Source organism: Carcharodon carcharias, chromosome 2 (assembly GCF_017639515.1).
Source record: "Carcharodon carcharias isolate sCarCar2 chromosome 2, sCarCar2.pri, whole genome shotgun sequence".
Lineage (NCBI taxonomy): Eukaryota > Metazoa > Chordata > Chondrichthyes > Lamniformes > Lamnidae > Carcharodon > Carcharodon carcharias.
This window is the reverse complement of record NC_054468.1, coordinates 63013569-63035272: the sequence shown is the minus strand read 5'-3', so window position 1 is coordinate 63035272 and position 21704 is coordinate 63013569. Positions and strand designations below refer to the sequence as shown.

Genomic DNA, 21704 nt, shown 5'->3' with positions numbered 1-21704 from the left:
TTCTGTCTTCACAGAGGAAGACACAAATGACTTCACAGAAATACTAGGGAACCAAGGTCTGGTGAGAAGGAGGAATTGAAGGAAATTAGTATTACAAAAAAAATAGTGCTGGAGAAATTAATGGGACAGAAACTTCATAAATCCCCAGGGCCCAATAATCTATCCTACATCCCAGAGCACTAAAGGAGGTGGCCATGGAAATACTGGATGCATTGGATGTCATCTTCCAAAATTCTGTCAACTCTGGAACAGTCCTGGCAGATTGGAGGGTGGCAAATGTAACCCCAGATTTTAAAAAAGGAGGGAGGGAGAAAACAGCAAATTACAGACCGGTTAGCCTCACATCAGTCATACGAAAAATGCTAGAGACTATTGTAAAGGATGTGATAACAGGACACTTAGAAAATATCAACGGGACTAGAAAAAGTCAAAATGGATCTGTGAAAGGGAAATTATGTTTGACAAACCTATTGGAATTTTTTTGAGGATGTAACTAGCAGAATAGACATGGGAGAGCCAGTGGATGTGGTGTATTTGGATTTTCAGAAAGCTTTTGATAAAGTCCCACATAAGAGGTTAGTGTGCAAAACTAAAGCTCATGGGATTGGAGGTAATACATTGGCATGGATTGTGAATTGGTTGGCAGATAGGAGACAGAGTAGCGTCTTTGTCGGGGTGGCAGGCAGTGACTGGTGCGTGGGCATTCACAATATCTATCAATGATTTGAATGAGGGAACCAAAATGTAATATTTCCAAGTTTGTTAATACAAAACTTGGTGGTAATGTGAGCAGTGAGGAGGGTGTTAAGAGGCTTCAAGGCGATTTAGACAGGTTGGTTGAGTGGGCAAATACACGGTGGATGCAGTATAACATGGATAAGTGTGAAGTTATTCACATTGGTAGGAGAAACCAAATGGCAGGGTATTATTTAAATGGTGATAGATTGGGAAATATTGATGTACAAGGGAACCTGAGTGAACACCAATCACTGAAAAGAAGTGTGCAGGTGCAGCAAGCAGTGAAGAAGGCAAATGGTACGCTGGCTTTCATTGCAAAAGGACTTGAGTACAAGAGCATGGATGCCTTATTGCTGCTGTCCAGGTCCTTGGTGAGACCACACCTGGAGTATTGTGTGCGGTTTTGGTATCCTTTCCTAAGAAACGATATACTTGCTGTCGAGGGAGTGCAGCGAAGGTTCACCAGGTTGATTCCTGGGGTGGCAGGATTGTCCAATGAGAGATTTGGTCGACTAGGCCTGTATTCACTGGAGTTTAGAAGAATGAGAAGGGATCTCATTGAAACGGATAAAATTCTGACAGGGATGGACAGACTGGATGCAGGGATGATGTTTCCTCTGGTTGGGCTGTTTAGAACAATGGGCCACAGTCTCAGGATTCGGGCTAGACCATTTGGGACTGAGATGAGAAGAAACTTCTTCACTCGAAGGGTAGTAAACCTATGGAATTCTCTACCACAGAAGGCTGTGGAGGCCAAGTCACTGAATATATTTAAGAAGGAAATAGTTAGATTTCCGGACTCTAAAGACATCAAGGAGTATGGGGAGAGCGCGGGATACAGGATCGGCCATGATCATAATGAATGGCGGAGCAAGCTGGACGGGCCGAATGACCTACTCCTACTTTCTATATTTCTATCACCCTTTCTTTCCTGAAATCCTTAGAACATGCTGTCGCCTCCCAAATTCTTACCCATTTTTCCCTCAACTTCATGTCAGACTTTCCAGTCAAGTTTTCTGAAATGGCCCTAATCAAAGTTACATTATCCACTATGACAATCCATATCCCTTCGTAGTTTCTGCAGTCTTGCATGTAGCTAGCCATCCTCCTCCAATGCCTCCTTATGCACCTCAGTAGAACTGATCTCATTGGTTCCACTCTTACCTATCTAATCGTAGCTAGACAACCTCCAGCAATGGCTTCTCTGCTCCCATACCATTAACCCCCAGATACTCCCTCTTCTACATGTTACCTCTTGGCAGCATCATTTGAAGGTATGGGGTCATATCCCACATGTATGCTGACCACCCTCTGCTCTATTTCCCCTGCACTGTCCCTATGTTATCAGACTGCTCACCTGACATTCACTCCTGGGTGAGCCATAATTTCTTCCAGTTAAACAAAACCCCTTGGGGCCCATGGCAAACTGCATAGCCCTACCTGCCTCAGCCTTCCATGCTTCTGTCACCAGCACACTTCATCTACTTCAGTACTTACCAGCAATCTATCCTACACCATCCATAAAGTTCTGCTCAACCAAAACTCTTCTGTCCCATTCTGTACTGCCCCACTCACCTAACACCCTTGTATTTGCTGACCTCCATTAGTCCCCAGTCCCCCGAAGTCTCGATTTAAAAATTCTCAATATTGAGCTTAAATGCCTTGATGGGTTTGCCCATTCCTACCTCTGTAACTGTCTCCAGGTCTACCAGGGTGATTTAATTAAGGTGTTTAATGTGAAAAAGGGGATTTGACAGGGTCGGTACAGACATACTATTTTCTTAGTTAAGGGAATTCAGAACAAGAGGGTATATATCATGAAGTTGCTAGGTCCAATTTGTAGTAAAATTTAAAAACTTTCTTTTTTCCAAACAAAGGGTAAAGGGATCTAAAACCCTTCAAAAAACTGAATGGCCTAATGCTGTTTCTATGCTCCTACAGCCCTCCAAAGTTGTGTGTTTCTCCAACTCTGATCTCGAGCATCCCTTCCTCCTTTCAACCCACCATCAGTGAACGGGCCCAACCCAGCATTTGGAATTCTCTTTTTTAAGACTCTCTTTAACACTCATCTCTTCCTCTTAATGTCTTTTTTTTTTGGATTGATAAATTGTCTGATTATGCTTTTTCCATGTCAAAAGTTCTAATAAATGCAAGTTATTGATCATTGTCTGTTTATTTTCTGGATTTTTGAAGTCAAAGTTAATTGACAAATGCATATCATCATCACTGAGCCAAAGAAGACCTACAATCAATGCTGATAACTAAACATAGCTTGGGTGACTATTGGCCCTAACAAAGGAGAGGAAAATAGACCTGGGCTCCTGCTATAAATGGCTATCTGTTGTCCTGGAAATTTTAAGACAGGTCCTTGTTTAGCCGTGATGCCTTTGTAATGGAATAACATTTGAAACTGCAGACTAAAAATTCAAGAATGGGTACCTGATGGTTCCTGTCAATTGTGAACCTACTTCCTTTTACTTCCACTATGAGTCTAGGAGTGAGAAGTGAAAGAAAGGAGTGATGGAAAAGCTTTCAACTCTGATTGTTGTTAGGTTAATATGGGAAGAATATAGCCTATATCTATTTATTAAATAGTTGAATGTAATTGTATGCATATCTATAATGGTAGTATTATTTGATAGGAAACTAGGAAAGATTACAAAGTTCATTGAAGACAAGAAGGAAACATTTTCACAGTTTGATTTACAAGATGTCAAAGTCCGAGAAAAGCTGAAACATTCAAAGAGTAAAGAGAAGAAACTGCAGAAGCAACTACAAAAAGATATGGAGAAGGTAAAGCTTTGTTCATTTGAACATACAAATTAAGCTGGGGTGTACAGGTTGTTTGATATCAGCTACAAGGAAAGTATTCATTTCCATGTGACACATAACTGACTTCATCAATTTAGTAATTAAAGTGAAATGTTCGAGCTCACTTAGCATATCTGTCTAGTCCTTTTCCTATGGGAAAATGCCAGATTTGCATCAGAAGTTTGATGCATAAGTGTGTAACTCTACTTCTGTTTGAAACTTTACCATGAGTTCCTTGGGCTGTTTTCCCTATTAATGTGTATAAGTACAATGGCCATGGGGGGAATCATCCAATAATTCATTTGTGGTTATTGCAGGTGTAATTTTTTTATGGCTGAAACGTTTAAATTATATGTTAATTCATCCCCTTTATCCATGTACCACTGATAACTTCTAAAGAGCTTTAGCCCATCTGGAAAAGCTGGTCATGCACCAGTGAATCTCCCATGGGAAGAGTTATAATCCTATTGTAAAATACCATTTTACTGTACATAGTATCCATTCATCCGGTACCGACTTGAAACACCAATAAATGTGAGGTATTATTTTTGTGCAACAGTTTAGGAGGTCACCTGTTACTTGGAAAATGAGATTCTTAATGGGGTAGAGCTCAAAAGGATCTGGGAATACAAATCATTCAAAAGTAGCGACACAGGCCCATAACAAAAGCAAATCAGGCAGTAGGATTTATTTCTAGAAGAATAGAATTGAAAAGCTGTGGTAAGTTTGCACTGAACCTCAGTTTGGACCACACTTGGGACCACTATGGTTGCCACATTATGAAACAGATATAAAGGCATTGGAGATGGTGCAAAAAAGAATACAAGGATGGCATCTGAACTGAGGTTTTACCTATAAGGAAAGGATGAACTGGCTGGATCTCTTTTCACTTGAAAACAGAAGGCTGAGGGCTCACCTAATGATAGTCTTAATAGTTATGAATGGTTTTAATAGGGTAGACTCGGAGGGAGTGTCGGGGAAGAGCAAATAAGATGGACACCAAAAAAATTAAATAGGGAATTCAGAAGAAACTTCTTAACACAAAACAGTGGTGAAAATGTGGAACTCTCTACTAGAGATCCTAGTTGAGGCACATTGTATCAACTGGGTAAACCAAATTAGCAATAATACTGTAGCGGATGAATTCCTGGAGTGTGTGCGAGATGGTTTTTTAGACCAGTATGTCAAGGAACCAACTAGGAACAGGCTATCCCAGATTTGGTGTTGTGCAAAGAGAAGGGGTTAATTAATAATCTTGCTGTGCAAGGTCCTTTAGGGAACAGGAGCATAGCATGATAGAATTGTTCATTTGGATGGCAAGTGAAGTAATCCAATCTGAAACTAGGGCCCTAAATCTAAACAAAGGAAACTACGAAGATATGAGGCATGGGCTGGCTAAGATAGATTGGGGAACTTCATTAAAAGGCATGACAGTGGATAAGCAATGGATAATATTTAGGAAACAAAAGCATGCGTTGCAACAGTTATACATTCCTTTCTGGTGCAAAAACACAACAGGAACAGCGGCCCAACCATGGCTAACAAAAGAAATTAAGGATACTATTAGATCCAAAGAAGAGTCATATAAAGTTGCTAGAAAAAATAGCAAGCCTGAGGATTGGGAGCAGTTTAGAATTCAGCAAAGGAGGACTAAGAGATTGATTAAGAGGGGAAAAATAGAGTATGAGAGTAAATTTAGGAGGAACATAAAAGCAGACTGTAAAAGCTTCTATAAGTACGTAAAAGGAAAACGATTAGTGAAAACAAATGTTAGGTCCCTTAAAGTCCAAAATGGGAGAATTGTTAATAGAGATCAAGGAAATGGCAGAGCAATTAAACAACTACTTTAGTTCTGTCTTCACAGAGGAAGACACAAATGACTTCACAGAAATACTAGGGAACCAAGGTCTGGTGAGAAGGAGGAATTGAAGGAAATTAGTATTACAAAAAAAATAGTGCTGGAGAAATTAATGGGACTGAAACTTCATAAATCCCCAGGGCCCAGTAATCTATCCTACATCCCAGAGCACTAAAGGAGGTGGCCATGGAAATACTGGATGCATTGGTTGTCATCTTCCAAAATTCTGTCAATTCTGGAACAGTCTTGGCAGATTGGAGGGTGGCAAATGTAACCCCACATTTTTAAAAAGGAGGGAGGGAGAAAACAGCAAATTACAGACCGGTTAGCTTCATATCAGGCATACGAAAAATGCTAGAGACTATTGTAAAGGATGTGATAACAGGACACTTAGAAAATATCAACAGGACTAGACAAAGTCAAAATGGATTTATGATAGGGAAATTATGTTTGACAAACCTATTGGAATTTTTTTTGAGAATGTAACTAGCAGAATAGACATGGGAGAGCCAGTGCATGTGGTATATTTGGATTTTTAGAAAGCCAAATCCCACAGAAGAGGTTAGTGTACAAAATTAAAGCACATGGGATTGGGGGTAATATATTAGCACGGATTGAGAATTGGTTGGCAGGCAGGAGACAGAGAGTAGAAATAAACAGGTCGTTTCTGGAGTGGCAGGCAGTGACTAGTGTAATACCGCAGAGATCAGTGCTTGGGCCCCAGCTATTCACGATATATATCAGTAATTTGGATTAGGGAACCAAATGTAATTTTGCCAAGTTTGCTGATCACATGAAACTTGGTGGTAATGTGAGCGATGAGGATGGTTTTCAGGCTTCAAGTCAATTTAGACAGGCTGTGTGAAGAGCAAATACATGGCAGATGTAGTATAACATGGATCAATGTGAAGCTATCCACTTCGGTAAGAAAAGCATAATGGCAGAGTATTACTTAAATGGTGTTAGATTGGGAAATGTTGATGTATAAAGGGACCTGGGTGTCCTGGTACACCAGTCATTGAAAGCAAGCAGTTAGGAAATTGTATATTGGCCTTCATTGCAAGAGAATTTGAGTACAGGAGCAAGGATGTCTTGCTGCAGCTGTACAATGCCTTGGTGAGTCCACACCTGGAGTATTGTGTGCAGTTTTGGTCTCCTTACCCAAGAAAGGATATACTTGCCTCAGAGGGAGCACAGTGAAGGTTCACGAAACTGAGTCCTGGGATGCAAGATTGTCATATGAGGAGAGATTGGACCAACTAGGCCTGTATTCACAGGAGTTCAGAAGAATGAGAGGGATAGACAAACTGGATTCGGGGATAATGTTTCCTCTGGCGGGGGTGTTTAGAACAAGGAGTCACAGTCTCAGGATACGTGGTAGACCGTTTAGGACTCGGATGAGGAGAAACTTCTTCACTCTGAGGGTGGTGAACCTATGGAATTCTCTACCACAGAAGGCTGTGGAGGCCAAAGTCATTGAATATATTTAAGAAGGAAATACATTTCTGGACTCTAAAGGCATCAAGGGGTATGGGGAGAGAGCTGGAGTTTGGCATTGAGATAGAGAATCAGTCATGATCATATTGAATGGCAGAACAGGCTCGAGGGGCTGAATAACCTACTCCTACATCTCCTATTTTCTATGTTCCATATGAGGGAGAACAAAATAGAGGGTTACGCAGTAAGTGTTAGGTGAGGAATAATGAGAGGACATTTGAATGGAGCATGAACACCAGCATGGACTGTTTCCATGTTATATTCTTAATGTAATCAATTTCTGAACAGAAAGCTTTTTGTTCAAGTATATCAGGGCAACTAGTCTCCTGAACTTGAATAGTGAAGCAAATGCAAGAGAATTAATGCTATTTCACCCACTGGAGTGACTTAGTATCTTTCCCCAATCTTTTTGATTCAGAAAAGCAATCCGTTCTTTCACAGGTTCCTGTTTTCTTCAAATATTCATCTTCCATCTCTTCAAATTTCCCTTTTGAAATGCCTGGCAAATGCAGTTATGATTTGAACTTTACCATGTTAATGCCCAAATTATCATTTAGAATTCTGTGTATAATTATACAACTTTTTATACTAAATGTAGCACTTTACAATCAAGGCTATGATGCATAACTTGTGGTTGTGCATATTTATGGTATAAACTATTGTTTTTCCACCTGGTTTGAATTTGTTTTTAGCTAGAGGAGTTGAAGAATGTACCTGGTGATAGTGAGAAGACCATCAAAGAAGCAACAGCTAAAAAAGAACAGCTTGAACAGAATAAAGTGAAGGAGGAAGAGAAGCTAAGGAAAGTGATGGACAGTCTCAAACAGGAGACAAAGGGATTGCAAGAAGACAAAGAGGTTTGGTATAATTTTAGCTACTTTACATTAGGGGATGGAAGTGTGCAAATAAGATATCGTATTTTAAGTTTGAGGGCAGAAATGTGAATTTAACTAATCATTAATAATTTTCTCCTTGTGATTACTTACTACTGTTCAAGTTATGTTATTTCAGAGATTTTGTTTTTCCAATCATTTAACCATGGCAAGGAAATACAACTAGGATCCCATTAAAGTACAAAACAGAACAGTATGCATAAGCAAAATAATGTTCAGTTAAACGAAGATATCTTTCAACTGGAGACAAATCTGTGTGAAATTAAACTTGAAACAAATTTCAAGAAGTGAACTTGTATAGCTGGCATGCCCCCATATATTCATATTATTGTTTTCTTTGTGATGTTTTTTCTTACAGGTGAAAGAGAAGGAGCTTATGGAGTTGAGTAAAGCTGTAAATGAGACTAGATCAAAGATGGATGTGGCTCAGTCAGAATTAGATATCTACCTCAGTCGCCACAAATCTGCTTTGGGCCAACTGAACCAGGCTAAAGAAGCCCTGGCTACTAATATTAGTACACTTAAAGAAAGGAAAGCAACAATTAAAGAACTGGAAAGCAAAATACCACAGAGTGAGCAAGAACTGCAAAAGGTGAGATAAGTGAGCTTTTGTGCATTTTGATTGAACGTATTTTTTTAGCAAATATTAGATACCTTGCATTATGTTACGATTAATGGAATCAACTGAAGTTTGCATAGCTACAGTACACAATCCAATGGAAGCACCTAACATACGAGTTTGCAAATGATTGCAGTTGCATTTTTAGGGGACACTATAGGGGTCTTTAATTACTTTGTTTCATATACTCACAGGAGGAACAAGTTTTCAAACTGAGCCACATGTAACCCCCGATCATTGTAATTTAACTCCAAATGCAGACAACTTTATTCCTATTTACACTTAGTTACTGGTTTGTTTTCATTCTGTGGGCCTGGATGATCGGAAAGTACTGTTTATGGCACTTATGCTTTTAGTTGAATGAAGTCTAAATTACAATATACTTCACCTGTAGATATTCTATTAATACTTTCTTGAGCTCTATTGAAATATCTAATGTGTTCCAATGCCTTAAAATCTGTAATAACCAATATAAAATTCAGTGAAACTATTCCAGTTTATAATTTTTAATGGTATTTTTGTAAAATGTTAGATTATGAATAATTTTATTCCTACATGTGACCACTTGTTTATATATGTCAGTAATTCTGGTTTAATAGTATGGTAAATATAAATGTTTTCTTTTGCATGGTTCCATGGTTGGCACAGTGAGAGGAATTTCATTGGATCTATCAGTTGTTTAACTGCCTGAACGGAATTGAAAATGTAACAAAGAAAATGTGAATTACTTTGTATCCTTTCTAGGATGAAAAGGAACTTGAAAAAATAACCCAATCTGAAGCTCTGATCCGGGACAGCGTTTATCAACTGCGACATAAATTTGAAGAAGCAAAGAGTTCCCTAACAGTAAATCGCAGCCGGGGTAGAGTTTTGGAGGCGGTAATGCAGCAGAAGAACACTGGTAAAATCCCTGGAATCTATGGAAGATTGGTAAGGAGTTTGGTTTCTTCTGCAGACATATACTTTAAACAATCTTTTTCTTTTGGGATTAACTTGGTTTTTTTTGCAATACGGAATGTTTGTGTTCTTTTAGGGTGACTTGGGTGCTATTGATGAAAAGTACGATGTTGCTATCTCCTCCAGTTGTGGTGCCCTGGATAACATTGTTGTAGACACAATCGATACTGCTCAAGAGTGTGTTAAATTCCTGAAGAAACAAAATATTGGGGTAGCAACTTTTATTTGTTTAGATAAGGTACGCTGAATCATATCTAAATTACAATCCTGAATTTATATTGGTTGTTTTAACAATCACTTTGCAATTATTGTATTATGATGACTTTTTTCAAACTTTCAGATGAAAGTTTGGGAACGAAGCATTGGCAAGATCCAAACTCCAGAAAACGTTCCCCGCCTATTTGATATGGTCAAAATAAAGAATGAGGCTATACGTCCAGCATTTTACTTTGCACTTCGTGATACACTTGTTGCTAAGGATCTAGAACAGGCAACACGTGTGGCATTCCAGAAGGACAAGCGCTGGAGAGTGGTAACAATGCAGGGGCAGATAATAGAGCAGTCAGGTATGGCAAGTGTTGGAGTTGCAAAGTGTAGTGTAATTTGTTCATGTAATTCAATCGAAGGTTGAACAAACTAATGAATTAGGTCTACATTTTCTGATCTACACCTTGCAACGTAACCATTTAAATTGTCCTTTTGTCCAATCTATTAATTTAAGCAAGGAATTGGTGATTATTTATGATACTTTATCTGAAATGTAAATGTTTATTCAAAAGTCTAAAGGATCGTTAGTATAACTAAGTTTTTTGAAATTTTAGTGTTGTCCAAGATCACCTGTTTAGCTGTCTGCTGCATTTTAGGTGATAAAATATTTAAAAAGACGATTACAAATAAATGCCATTAGTGAGGAAAGTTTCCATGTTGACCTGCAGTCAGAAATTTGCAAACTTGGATAATTTGCATAATTCCTTAGCCGACATAAGTAATTAACCCAGGCTGTTTAATTTGTTTATGTAGTTCAGAGTTTGACCTGTTTGAGAAAGCCTAGCTTTAACCCAGCTGTGCCTTAGCATATAACACAATTTTATTCTGCTGTAAGATAAATCTGCCATAGAACTAGATTATTACTAATATTAAATTTTTGTGTCATGTATTGGCAATGGAGATACTAGCATATGTGGGCTGGATTGATATAGAAAGATGCACATATGTTCTTAGCCCAGGATTTAACTACACAAATGCTCAGTTAAACCAAGCAAGTTCAGGGAACCAAATTGTAGCCTAGTTCTGGAGAATGCCGTATGTTGTTAAAGGACTTTTACAGATAAAGGGATTGGAGATTCCCTCAGCCCCATTCTAAATTAGACACTGCACCAAGCACGGCCTCAACTAGGAGACGCATTGACGTTATTTGGGGAAACTGTCGGTGCATGTCTGGCCTCCATGTCTGATCAACTATTTTGTGAAGATAAATGTAAGTCATAGGTCAGCAACAGACCAAAGGAATATTGTGGAGCCAAGAAGCACTACTACTCCAGGCTCCGCACCAACAGTTGAAAAAAAAATTAAAACAACTGTCCTTATGATGGTGGCCTGCTTTAATCAGGGCTCCCCAGTTTCTTTGAGGGGTGCTAAAACAAGCATTGGGCCAATCAGTAGCATTTAATTATTTAAAACACATGTTTTGGGTGATCATTTGGATGTTGGAGAAATGGATGCTTCCTTGCTTGACCCCATTTGTGAAGGGGAAGAAGGTGGAAGTGTCCCAACCTTCCATTTGACCCATCATCACATCATGGAATTATTTAACCATTTCAAATAATTGGCCTGGACACCCAAACTTGGAGTTGGGTTTTCCAGAGATCTTTTCTATTGACTGTTGACCTGACAAAGGCATTTAACAGACAGTGGAGCTATATATTTTGCTCTCAACATTTTATGTCATAGGTCTTATCAGTTGTGTCTCTTCCCTTTCTAACCCTCATTGACTGAGTAAGATTTTTTGTTAAATGATGCTGTTTAAATATCACTCTGCAAGGATCTTTCCAGCAATGAAAAGCAAAGAGATTCCCTACTAATCATCACATACTTCCGTAGCCCTGAAGAGGTGGACAATGAAAGCATCTTTGACCTCTTGGGGATCTTTTCTGAGTGCCACATAGATTGAAATAGTTATTTGAGGTACTTGGCTAAATAGTCACTCCTGGAAAAGCAGCAGATTGGCCCTCGCAGTCTCGAATATGATAGGTTCTTTACAGTTTGTTTGTGGCACAATTGAGGCAGCTGATCTCATCGCTGGGAGTTGATTTCTTATTTTGAAGGTATTGGATATGGTTAGTCCATCTTCAAGATCTAAATTTTGTCTGCAAAGAGTGATTCCATGAGTATTCATTGCCACTCAAATGTTGGTTATATACTGTTTTAATCATATTATAGAAGTTTGTCATTGTTTGGCATAGGACTACAACATTTATTCACATGAAGAAATAAATGCTGGTTTTTTTGCAAATTGGTTAAAAAGGCAAGAGAATGAAATAATGGATAATACTACTATGGAATCAGTGGCTGCACATGTATTAACCCCATAATTTTGAAGGGCAGAGGTTAGATCAGAAAAGCCAATATCCTGCTTACAACTAAAGTGCACTCCCCAAGCTTCTGAGACGGCAGACCTGAGAATACATGGAGATTTCAAACACAACAAGCAATTCTCCTGATAGGATTAATTTGTTATGAATTAGATATTTATTTGTTGTTAGAAATTTTATTTTAATGCTGTATATTAAGGCTACATTGAAGCAAGATAACAGCCAAGGTCATTTGGGAAAATATTTTGAGGAATTTCATTTAATTTCCTTCAAATAGCTAATTTATTTGTTCCTGTTTACTGATCCTTCCTTGGTAATTTTAATTATATGTTGCCTCTTTATTGGCAGTTTTTTTAATTGCTCAATGATGCAGTAAAAAAGTAATGGGTGGGAAATGTTTTTGTATAAATATTCAGCCGGGCAAGCTCTCACATCCACTTGTGAAAAACACTTCATGTTATCAGATGAGGTCATAGGAGCAGAAGTAGGCCATTTGGCACCTTGAGTCTGTTCTGTCAATCAATGAAATTCATGGAGGATCTGGTTGTGGCCTTAACTCCATTTTCCTGCCTGCCCCCATAACCCTTGATGCCCTTGTGGATTAAAAATCTAACTTGAATATATTCAATACCCGAGCCTCCTTTGATCTATGAAGCAGAGAATTCCAAAGACTAACAACCCTCCAAGAAAAGAAATCCCTCCTCATCTCCATGTTAAATGGGAGACACCACATTCCGAAATTGTGCCCCGAGTTGTAGATTCCCCCAAGCAGGAAAACAGTCTCTCAGGATCTAACCTGTCAAACTCCCTTAGAATCATATTTATTAATAAGATCATCTTTCTTCTAAAGTCCAATGAATATAAACCCAACCTGCTCAACCTTTCCTCAAAAGGCAACCATTTCATTTCTGGAATCAACATAGTGAACCTTCTCTGAATACACCCAATGTAAGTATATTCCTCCTTAAATAAGGAGACCCAAAATTACTCTCAGTACTCTAGTTACAGCCTCATCAATGCTCTGTACAATTGTAACTAGACTTCCCTACTTTTATACTCCATCCCTATTGCAATAAAGGCTAAAATTCCATTTACCTTCCTAATTATATGCTGTACCTGTATGCTAATTTTTGTGCTTCAAGTACAAGGACACCTTGGTCCCTCTGTGCTGCACCATTCTGCAGCCTCTTTCTGTTTAAATAATCTGTTTCTCCTGCCAAAGTGGACAACCTCACATTTTCCTTCATTATATGCCATCTGCCAAGTTTTTGCTCATTCGCTTAACCTATCTATATCCCTTTGCAGACTCTGTTCTCTTCAAAACTTGCTTCTCTACCTATCTTAATATTGTCAACAAATTTGGATACGATATACTCAGTCCCTTCATCCGTCAATATAGAATGTAAATAGTTGAGGCCCCAGCAGTGATCCCTGTGGCACAGCACTAGTTACAGCTTGCCACCCTGAAAATGACACATTTATCCCAACTCATTTGCCTGCTAGTTAGCCAATCTTCTATCTGTGCTAATATATTAGCCCCAAGGCCATGAGCTCTTGTGTAGTAATCTTTTATGTGGTACCATATCAAATGTCTTTTTAGATTTCCAAAAGCACTACTGTCTGCTGGTTCCCCTTTATCTGCCCTGCTTATTACATTCTCAGAAATAAATCTGTTAAACAGAATTTGCTTTTCAGAAAACCATGTTGATTCTGCCTGATTGTATTTTGATTTTCTAAATGTCCTGTCACTACTTCCTTAATAATCTGTTCCAGCATCTCTTAAATGACAGATGTTATACTAACTGGCCTATACTTTCTGCTTTGTCTCTCTCCTTTCTTGAATAGAGCTGTTTTCCAATCTGCTGGGCCTTTTCCAGAATCTAAGGACTTGTGGAAGACTACAACCAATGCATCTTCTATCGCTGCAGACTTCTTTTATGATCCTATCGGGTCCAGGGGACATGTCAACCTTTAGTCCCATTAGTTTTCCTAGTACTTTTTCACTAGTGATAGTGATTTATTTTTAAGTTCCTCCCTTCCTTATGCCTCTTGATTTTTTTTCTTGTGATGCTTTTTGTGTCTTCTACTGTGAAGACAGAACAAAATACTTGTTCAAAGTCTCTGCCATTTCCTTGTTTCCTATTATATATTCCCCAGTCTCACCCTCAAAGGAACCAACATCCACTTCAGCTACTCGTTTGCTTTTAATATACTTGTGGAAGTTTTTACTGTCTGTTTTTATATTTCTTGCTAGTTTTCTCTCTTATTCTTATCTTTTAACTTCTCTTTTTTTGTCATCTTTTGCTGGTTTCTAAAATTATTCCAATTTTCTGGCCTTCCCATTAATTGGCACAGCATTGCACACCTTTTCTTTCAATTTGATACCATCCTTAGTTAGCCACAGATGGTGCAACCTCCTCATAGAGCCTCTCTTTCTCAGTGGAATATATCTTTGTTGAGAATTATGAAATATCTCCTTGCATGTCTATAACTGCTTCTCTACTGTCCTACCTTTTTAACCTATTCCCCAGTCCACTTTAGCCAACTCTGTCTTCATACCCTTATAATTGCCTTTATTTAAGTTTAAGACACTAGTTTCAGACCCAAATGTCTCACCTGCAAACAATGTGAAATTCTGTAATGTTATGACCACTCTTGCCCAGAGGATCCTTTACTGTGAGATCATTAATTAATCCTGTCTAATTACACATTACCAGTTTTAAAATAGCATGCTCTTTGGTTGACTACAGAACAAATTGTTCCTAGAAACTATCCTGAATACACTCTGAGGTCGTCATCTTCTAGGCTACCTGCTGCAGAATGTGTGTTGAAATCAGTTCTGATGCATGTTTATATTCACCTCCATGGTTTACCTCTGTCAGGTGCTTGGTTATGTCTCTTCTGGTCTATAGATTTCCCTGCAACCACATTGACTGTAGCAATTTTATTAACTAGCTCAGCTATAATAGTGCGAGCAATAAGCTGTTACCAGAACACTGAAAACAAGGAGAGCTTGTTAACTTGAAAATTATTTCATTTAATTTCAGTGCAGATCAGTCATCTTATAACTCGATCTTGCTTTAGGTACCATGACTGGTGGCGGAGGAAAAATTATGAAGGGTAGAATGGGATCTTCATTAGTTGTGGAAACTACTCCGGAAGAGGTAAGTCAGTGGCCAAAAATTCTTCAGTGCACTGAGCACAATTGTCCAATATTCCAGATTGGAAGACAGCAGAGGCAAAGCGCTCAAGCATTCCTGATGATAGCTAACAGCTATGTAGCCCATGAATACATTAATGTAACTCGGAACTTGCGTTGCTTACCAAGTTCAGTAACCCATTTTCTCTGTTTTAGGCCTTTGCTTTTTTTTTTACTAAAATGGAAAAATTGTCACGAGTGAAAAACTTAGCTTTGTACTTTTTGATCAAAAATCTAGTTTAGTGGAGTTTTATGTAAGTCATTTTTCTACCTACAGTTGAATAATGCTTGAATAAGTCAGCAAGGTTGGCTACCCTATTTTCCCTCATCAGTAGCCACATTGCTGCAGGTTCACCTGGAAATTTGTGTGCTTTGGTTGCTCTATGAAGACCTAGCTGTAGTTTAAAAGTCGTTTAGGAAACCTCTGGATTCTTTATTGTAACCAGTTAAAGGCACTTAGTCCATTCGTATCATATGCCTTCATATGCTAGGTGGTTTAAATTACAGTAATGTTACAACTGAGGCGGTTGTCTTTTGAGAATGGTGAATTGGGCTTTTCAGCCCACAATCCTACTTGTAAAGATCTGTCTCTGTACTCATAGATCTCTTCTGTTTTGTTGTAAATTTTACTATTTAGGTTATGTTTTTGCATTGAACTCCATTTTCCACTCCTGTAAGCCATCTATACCCTCCCTATGTCCCTTCTACAGTTAGAAATTGGTGGTAACAGCAAATGTTGATCTCTGCCCACCAATAATGTTTTCATGTGGGTAATGAGAATTCCAGTACTCAGCACATCACTAGTCATATCTCACTAATCCAGGAAACAAATCCCATGTATACTTGACAAAATAAAAGCTGTCTGGTTTCTATGTGCTGCTTATCCTTGCCAGAAGTGACTTACCATTAATGAAAACCAAGGTAATGATGGAAGAGAGAGTGGATTATTAAGTTCCTATTGTTGCTGAAAGACCACTTTGTTGCACAACCCTACATGGCAAAGAGTAAGTTTGCAAAAAATGTCTTTGCACTTATTGGGTCTGTACTTTTATTTTAATGTAGAACAGTCCTTTTTATACTGCTACAGACCTGTATTCCAAATCAAGTGAAATTCTACAACAGCTCATTGTGATCCATCAAGTGTAGATATAATGACATCAGAGAAGGCCTATCAGCCAAGTTCAGTAGAGATCATCTCAAAGAACCAAGATTGCATTTAAGCACTCTTAATTGTGGCAGTTTCCTTGAGCTGCCACAGTTTTGCACAACCAATAATCTTTGCAAGAAGAACCATTGTAGGTTTGTGAAGGAAAGTGAGTTAAACTGATGTCCATCAAGTAAATATTGTGCTGCTTTTTCTGTATTTAAGTTGCTCAAACTAAAACTTTGTTCAAAAAAAAAAGATGGACAAGATGGAGGCTAAATTGCAGAAGGATTTAGCAGTGGCACAAAAATATCAAGAACAGAAAGGACATTTGGAAGAAAAAGTGATTAAGGAACGGCAGAACATTCGGGAGATGAAAAATATTCTGGAAAAGTACACAGCAAGCATTCAGGTATGTAACTCTGAAATACTTATATTTTGGTGGTATATTGGTGAAATATAGTCCCTTTTAAAGCGCCAGTGGCGCAATTTCAGCACAGTAACTGTACAGCAGGAAAACTCATTGTCAGTGTCAGACCGGATTCCATGTTACCAGTATAGGTAGCATCTATATTGTCTATACTGTATACCACCCATCCAATGGGAAATATTACATGCTGGTCTCAAAAATGTTGGTATGGAATTATGTGATTTGCCTCTTCATTTGAATGTCTGCTCTTCTCGTTGAGTTTTGATGTATCTTTGTCAATCTGAGCTTTATAAAGAGGTTTTTAGGCACAATAATTTTAAGCTTGGATTCCTGTTTTAACTGCAGAAATCCAGTTTCTATAATTTCTACAAAACTTGGCACTCTATTGCACAATACTGCTGAAGTCTTTGTACAAGATCAGTTTCAATGCCAACTTGCATTTATCCAATGTCTATAATTTACAAAAATGTTCCGAAGTGTTTGATATGTAATTTAAAAATAAATTCAAAAGTGGATTGAGAACTCCAGTGTCTGTGCTGGCTGAGGCACATTTCACTTTGGCTTTGATATATGATGTAAATGTAATTCATGAAAGCTACCTGGGATGAGCATATTTTTAAAAATAATTCTCTAGAACCCTTTCCTTGCAAAGCTCCCTTTGTACCATGGTGCTACTCTGCTAACTTCAGCTGCTGGCTTATCAGAAAGGATCTATAACTGCTAGGTACTGCCTTCTTGAGTTGTACTTACTTCAGTTTGGCATCCACATAAGTTGCAGATATGGAACAGCTTCTTGACATGCCATTTGCCTGGTTAGTTGGAATGGCTTCCTGTTGTGAGGGAAATATTTCATGGGAGATCCACCAGAAATGGTAAATCTCTATGGAACTCAAACTCTTACTATGTAGAATGTCTTAATAATTTTATTACACATTGGACCTGGGGAAGAAATATTTCATGATCATGCAGTAGGTTAATGAAGACATTAAATATAAAAACTGAAATCAGCAGTGCACGCTATTTTAATGACAACAGGAGAATCACCTCTATCTGATTTGGCTTTGAACTGAGTCATATTATGATCCGAGACCAGACGTCAGTGAATACAGTCAACCAATCTTCTAGAAATTTTGGGCTGAATTTCCTGTGCCCCTGGTGGCTGTGTTTCCCGCAAGCGGTGAAGGTGGGGTGGCACGTAAAATAGGATGGGCACCCACCCTGAGCTCAACATGTAATACAAAGAATGAATGGGGTGCCAAAATCAGCAGCCTGTCCGCCATGTTTTTAAAAATTTTATTAATTTATGGGATGTGGGCATCTCTGGCTAGGTCAGCACTTATTGCCCATCCCTAATTGCCCCGGTGAGCTGCCTTCTTGAATCGCTGCAATCCCTGTGATGTAGGTACACAGTGTTGTTAAGGAGGGAGCTCCTGGATTTTGACCCAGCGACAGTGAAGGAACTACGATATGTTTCCAAGTCAGGATTGAGAGTGTCTTGAAGGGAAACTCCCAGGTGGCGCTGTTGACATTTGTTTGCTGCCCTTGTCCTTCTAGATGGTGGCGGTCATGGGTTTGGAAGATGCTATCTAAGGAACCTTGGTGAGTTCCTACAGTACATCTTGTAGATGATACACACTGCTGCCACTGTGCATTGGTGGTGGAGAGAGTGAATGTTTGTGGATGGGATGCCAATCAAGTGGGTTGCTTTGTCCTGGATGGTGTCAATTTTCTTGAGTGTTATTGGAACTGCATTCATCCAGGCAAGTGGGGAGTATTCCATCACACTCCTGACTTGTTGACTGTGGTCAGGCTTCAGGGATGTGAATCACTCGTCGCAGGATTCCTCGCCTCTGACCTGCTCTTACAGCCACAGTATTTGTGTCTGCGCGTGCCCCCAGTTTCATTTTATCCTTCGGCTCATCCGACGCCTCAACAAGAAACTTTTTCTCTTTCTCTCAAGTGCTAAGGAACGCAAGCTCCAACAACTCATCGACACCAACACCCATCTAGGACCCTCCACCCCTGCCTGTCCCTCCGTCCCCACCCTTTCTTCCAATCCCAACCCCAGCCGTGTATTCACTATACCCCCTGACCTTCCCCTCTCCGATGCTGAACGTTCAGTGCTCAGCAAAGGACTTAGTTTCATACCCTTACGCCCTCACCTCAATGAATTTTGGGCTCGGCATGATACTGAACTCTTCTTCCGCCGTCTTCGTCTCCGGGCTCACTTCTTTGGGCAGGAGTCCTCTCCCAGTTCAACGGATCCTTTTACCCATCTCCAATATTCTCCCTCCACCTGGACCCCTCCCTCTGGATTCTTACCTTCTCTCGATCTTTTCATTGAGAACTGTCGGCGCAACATTAGTCGTCTCAATTTCTCTGCTCCTCTCACCCATTCTAACCTGTCTCTCTCTTAACTTACTGTACTCCATTCTCTCAGGTCCAACCCTGACATTGTCATCAAACCCGCTGACAAGGGTGGTGCTGTTGTTGTCTGGCGCACTGACCTCTACCTCGCGGAGGCTGAGCGTCAACTCGCAGACACTTCCTCCTACCTCTCCCTGGACCATCACCCCACCACTGAACATCAAGCCATTGTTTCCAGAACTGTCACTGACATCTCCTCTGGGGATCTCCCTCCCACAGCTTCCAACCTGATAGTCGCCCAACCTCGGACGGCCCGCTTCTATCTCCTACCCAAAATCTACAAGCAGAACTGCCCCGGTAGACCGATCCTCTCAGCTTGCTCCTGCCCCACAGAACTCATTTCTCGTTATCTTGACTCCCTTCTCTCTCCCCTTGTCCAGTCCCTTCCCAGCTACATCCGTGATTCCTCTGACACCTTAGGTCACATCAACAATTTCCAGTTCCCTGGCCCCAACCGCTTCCTCTTCACCATGGACGTCCAATCCCTCTACACCTCCATCCCCCACCAGGATAGTCTGAGGGCCCTTAGCTTCTTCCTCGAACAGAGGCCCGAACAATCCCCATCCACCACTACTCTCCTCCGTCTGGCTGAACTTGTTCTCACGCTGAACAATTTCTCCTTCAACTCCTCTCACTTCCTCCAAATAAAAGGTGTGGCTATGGGTACCCGCATGGGCCCCAGCTATGCCTGTCTCTTTATGGGGTATGTGGAACATTCCTTGTTGCAGTCCTACTCCGGCCCCCTTCCACAACTCTTTCTCCGGTACATCGATGATTACTTCGGTGCCGCTTCATGCTCTCGTCGGGACTTGGAAAAATTTATTAATTTTGCTTCCAATCTCCACCCCTCCATCATTTTCACATGGTCCATCTCTGACACTTCCCTTCCTTGACCTCTCTGTCTCAATCTCTGGTGATAGACTGTCCACCAATATCCATTACAAACCCACCGACTCCCACAGCTATCTCGACTACAGCTCCTCACACCCCGCTTCCTGTAAGGACTCCATCCCATTCTCTCAGTTCCTTCGCCTCCGTCGCATCTGTTCCGATGATGCTACATTCAAAAACAGTTCCTCTGACATGTCCTCCTTCTTCCTTAACCGAGGTTTTCCACCCACGGTCGTTGACAGGGCCCTCAACCGTGTCCAGCCCATCTCCCGCGCATCCGCCCTCACGACTTCTCCTCCCTCCCAGAAACATGATAGGGTCCCCCTTGTCCTCACTTATCACCCCACCAGCCTCCGCATTCAAAGGATCATCCTCCGCCATTTCCGCCAACTCCAGCATGATGCCACCACCAAACACATCTTCCCTTCAAACCCCTTATCGGCATTCCGTAGGGATCGCTCCCTCTGGGACACCCTGGTCCACTCCTCCATCACCCCCTACTCCTCAACCCCCTCCTATGGCACCACCCCATGCCTACGCAAAAGATGAAACACCTGCCCCTTCACTTCCTCTCTCCTCACCATCCAAGGACCCAAACACTCCTTTCAAGTGAAGCAGCATTTCACTTGCATTTCCCCCAACTTAGTCTACTGCATTCGTTGCTCCCAATGTTGTCTCCTCTACATTGGAGAGACCAAACATAAACTGGGCGACCGCATTGCAGAACACCTGCGGTCTGTCTGCAAGAATGACCCAAACCTCCCTGTCGCTTGCCATTTTAACACTCCACCCTGCTCTCTTGCCCACATGTCTGTCCTTGGCTTGCTGCATTGTTCCAGTGAAGCCCAACGCAAACTGGAGGAACAGCACCTCATCTTCCGACTAGGCACTTTACAGCCTTCTGGACTGAATATTGAATTCAACAACTTTAGGTCGTGAGCTCCCTCCCCCATCCCCACCCCCTTTCTGTTTCCCCCTTCCTTTTTTTTTCCAATAAATTATAAAGATTTTCCTTTTCCCACCTATTTCCATTATTAAAAAAATTTTTAAAAAACCCCCCACTAGAGCTATACCTTGAGTGCCCTACCATCCATTCTTAATTAGCACTTTCGTTTAGATAATATCACCAACTTTAACTTTAACACCTATGTGTTCTATTGTACTATTGTCGTTGACATCTTTTGATGATCTGCTTCTATCACTGCTTGTTTGTCCTTACAACCACACACAACCCCCCCCCCCCCCCCCCACCCCAACCTCTCTCTCTATCTCTCCGCCCCCCACACACACACCTTAAACCAGCTTATATTTCAACTCTTTCCTGGACTCGAACTCAAGTTCTGTCGAAGGGTCATGAGGACTCGAAACGTCAACTCTTTTCTTCTCCGCCGATGCTGCCAGACCTGCTGAGTTTTTCCAGGTAATTCTGTTTTTGTTTACAATATTTGTGTGTCTGGTCCAATACAGCTTCTGGTCATTGGTAACCATTGCTTGATAGTGGGGCATTCTGTGATGATGATGCCACTGAATGTCAAGGGGTGATGTTTAGTTTCTCTCGTTTTGGAGGTGGCCATTGTCCAGCACTTATGGTATGAACATTACTTGCCACTTGTCAACCCAAGCATGGATATTGTCCAGGTCTTGCTGTG

The 21704-nt window shown here is 40.4% G+C and overlaps 1 protein-coding gene across 3 annotated transcripts in view; it reads left to right on the top strand.

Annotated features, from left to right (window-relative positions):
- smc4 (structural maintenance of chromosomes 4) overlaps positions 1 to 21704 on the top strand; it is a 76848-nt gene that overhangs the window by 26212 nt on the left and 28932 nt on the right. For all 3 annotated transcript variants that reach the window (XM_041216656.1, XM_041216663.1, XM_041216648.1), the window contains 8 exons: positions 3381 to 3531; positions 7597 to 7761; positions 8156 to 8389; positions 9161 to 9346; positions 9450 to 9611; positions 9714 to 9939; positions 15049 to 15128; positions 16567 to 16719. In XM_041216656.1, coding sequence (XP_041072590.1) covers positions 3381 to 3531; positions 7597 to 7761; positions 8156 to 8389; positions 9161 to 9346; positions 9450 to 9611; positions 9714 to 9939; positions 15049 to 15128; positions 16567 to 16719 — 1357 coding nt within the window. The remainder of the gene's footprint in view (positions 1 to 3380; positions 3532 to 7596; positions 7762 to 8155; positions 8390 to 9160; positions 9347 to 9449; positions 9612 to 9713; positions 9940 to 15048; positions 15129 to 16566; positions 16720 to 21704) is intronic.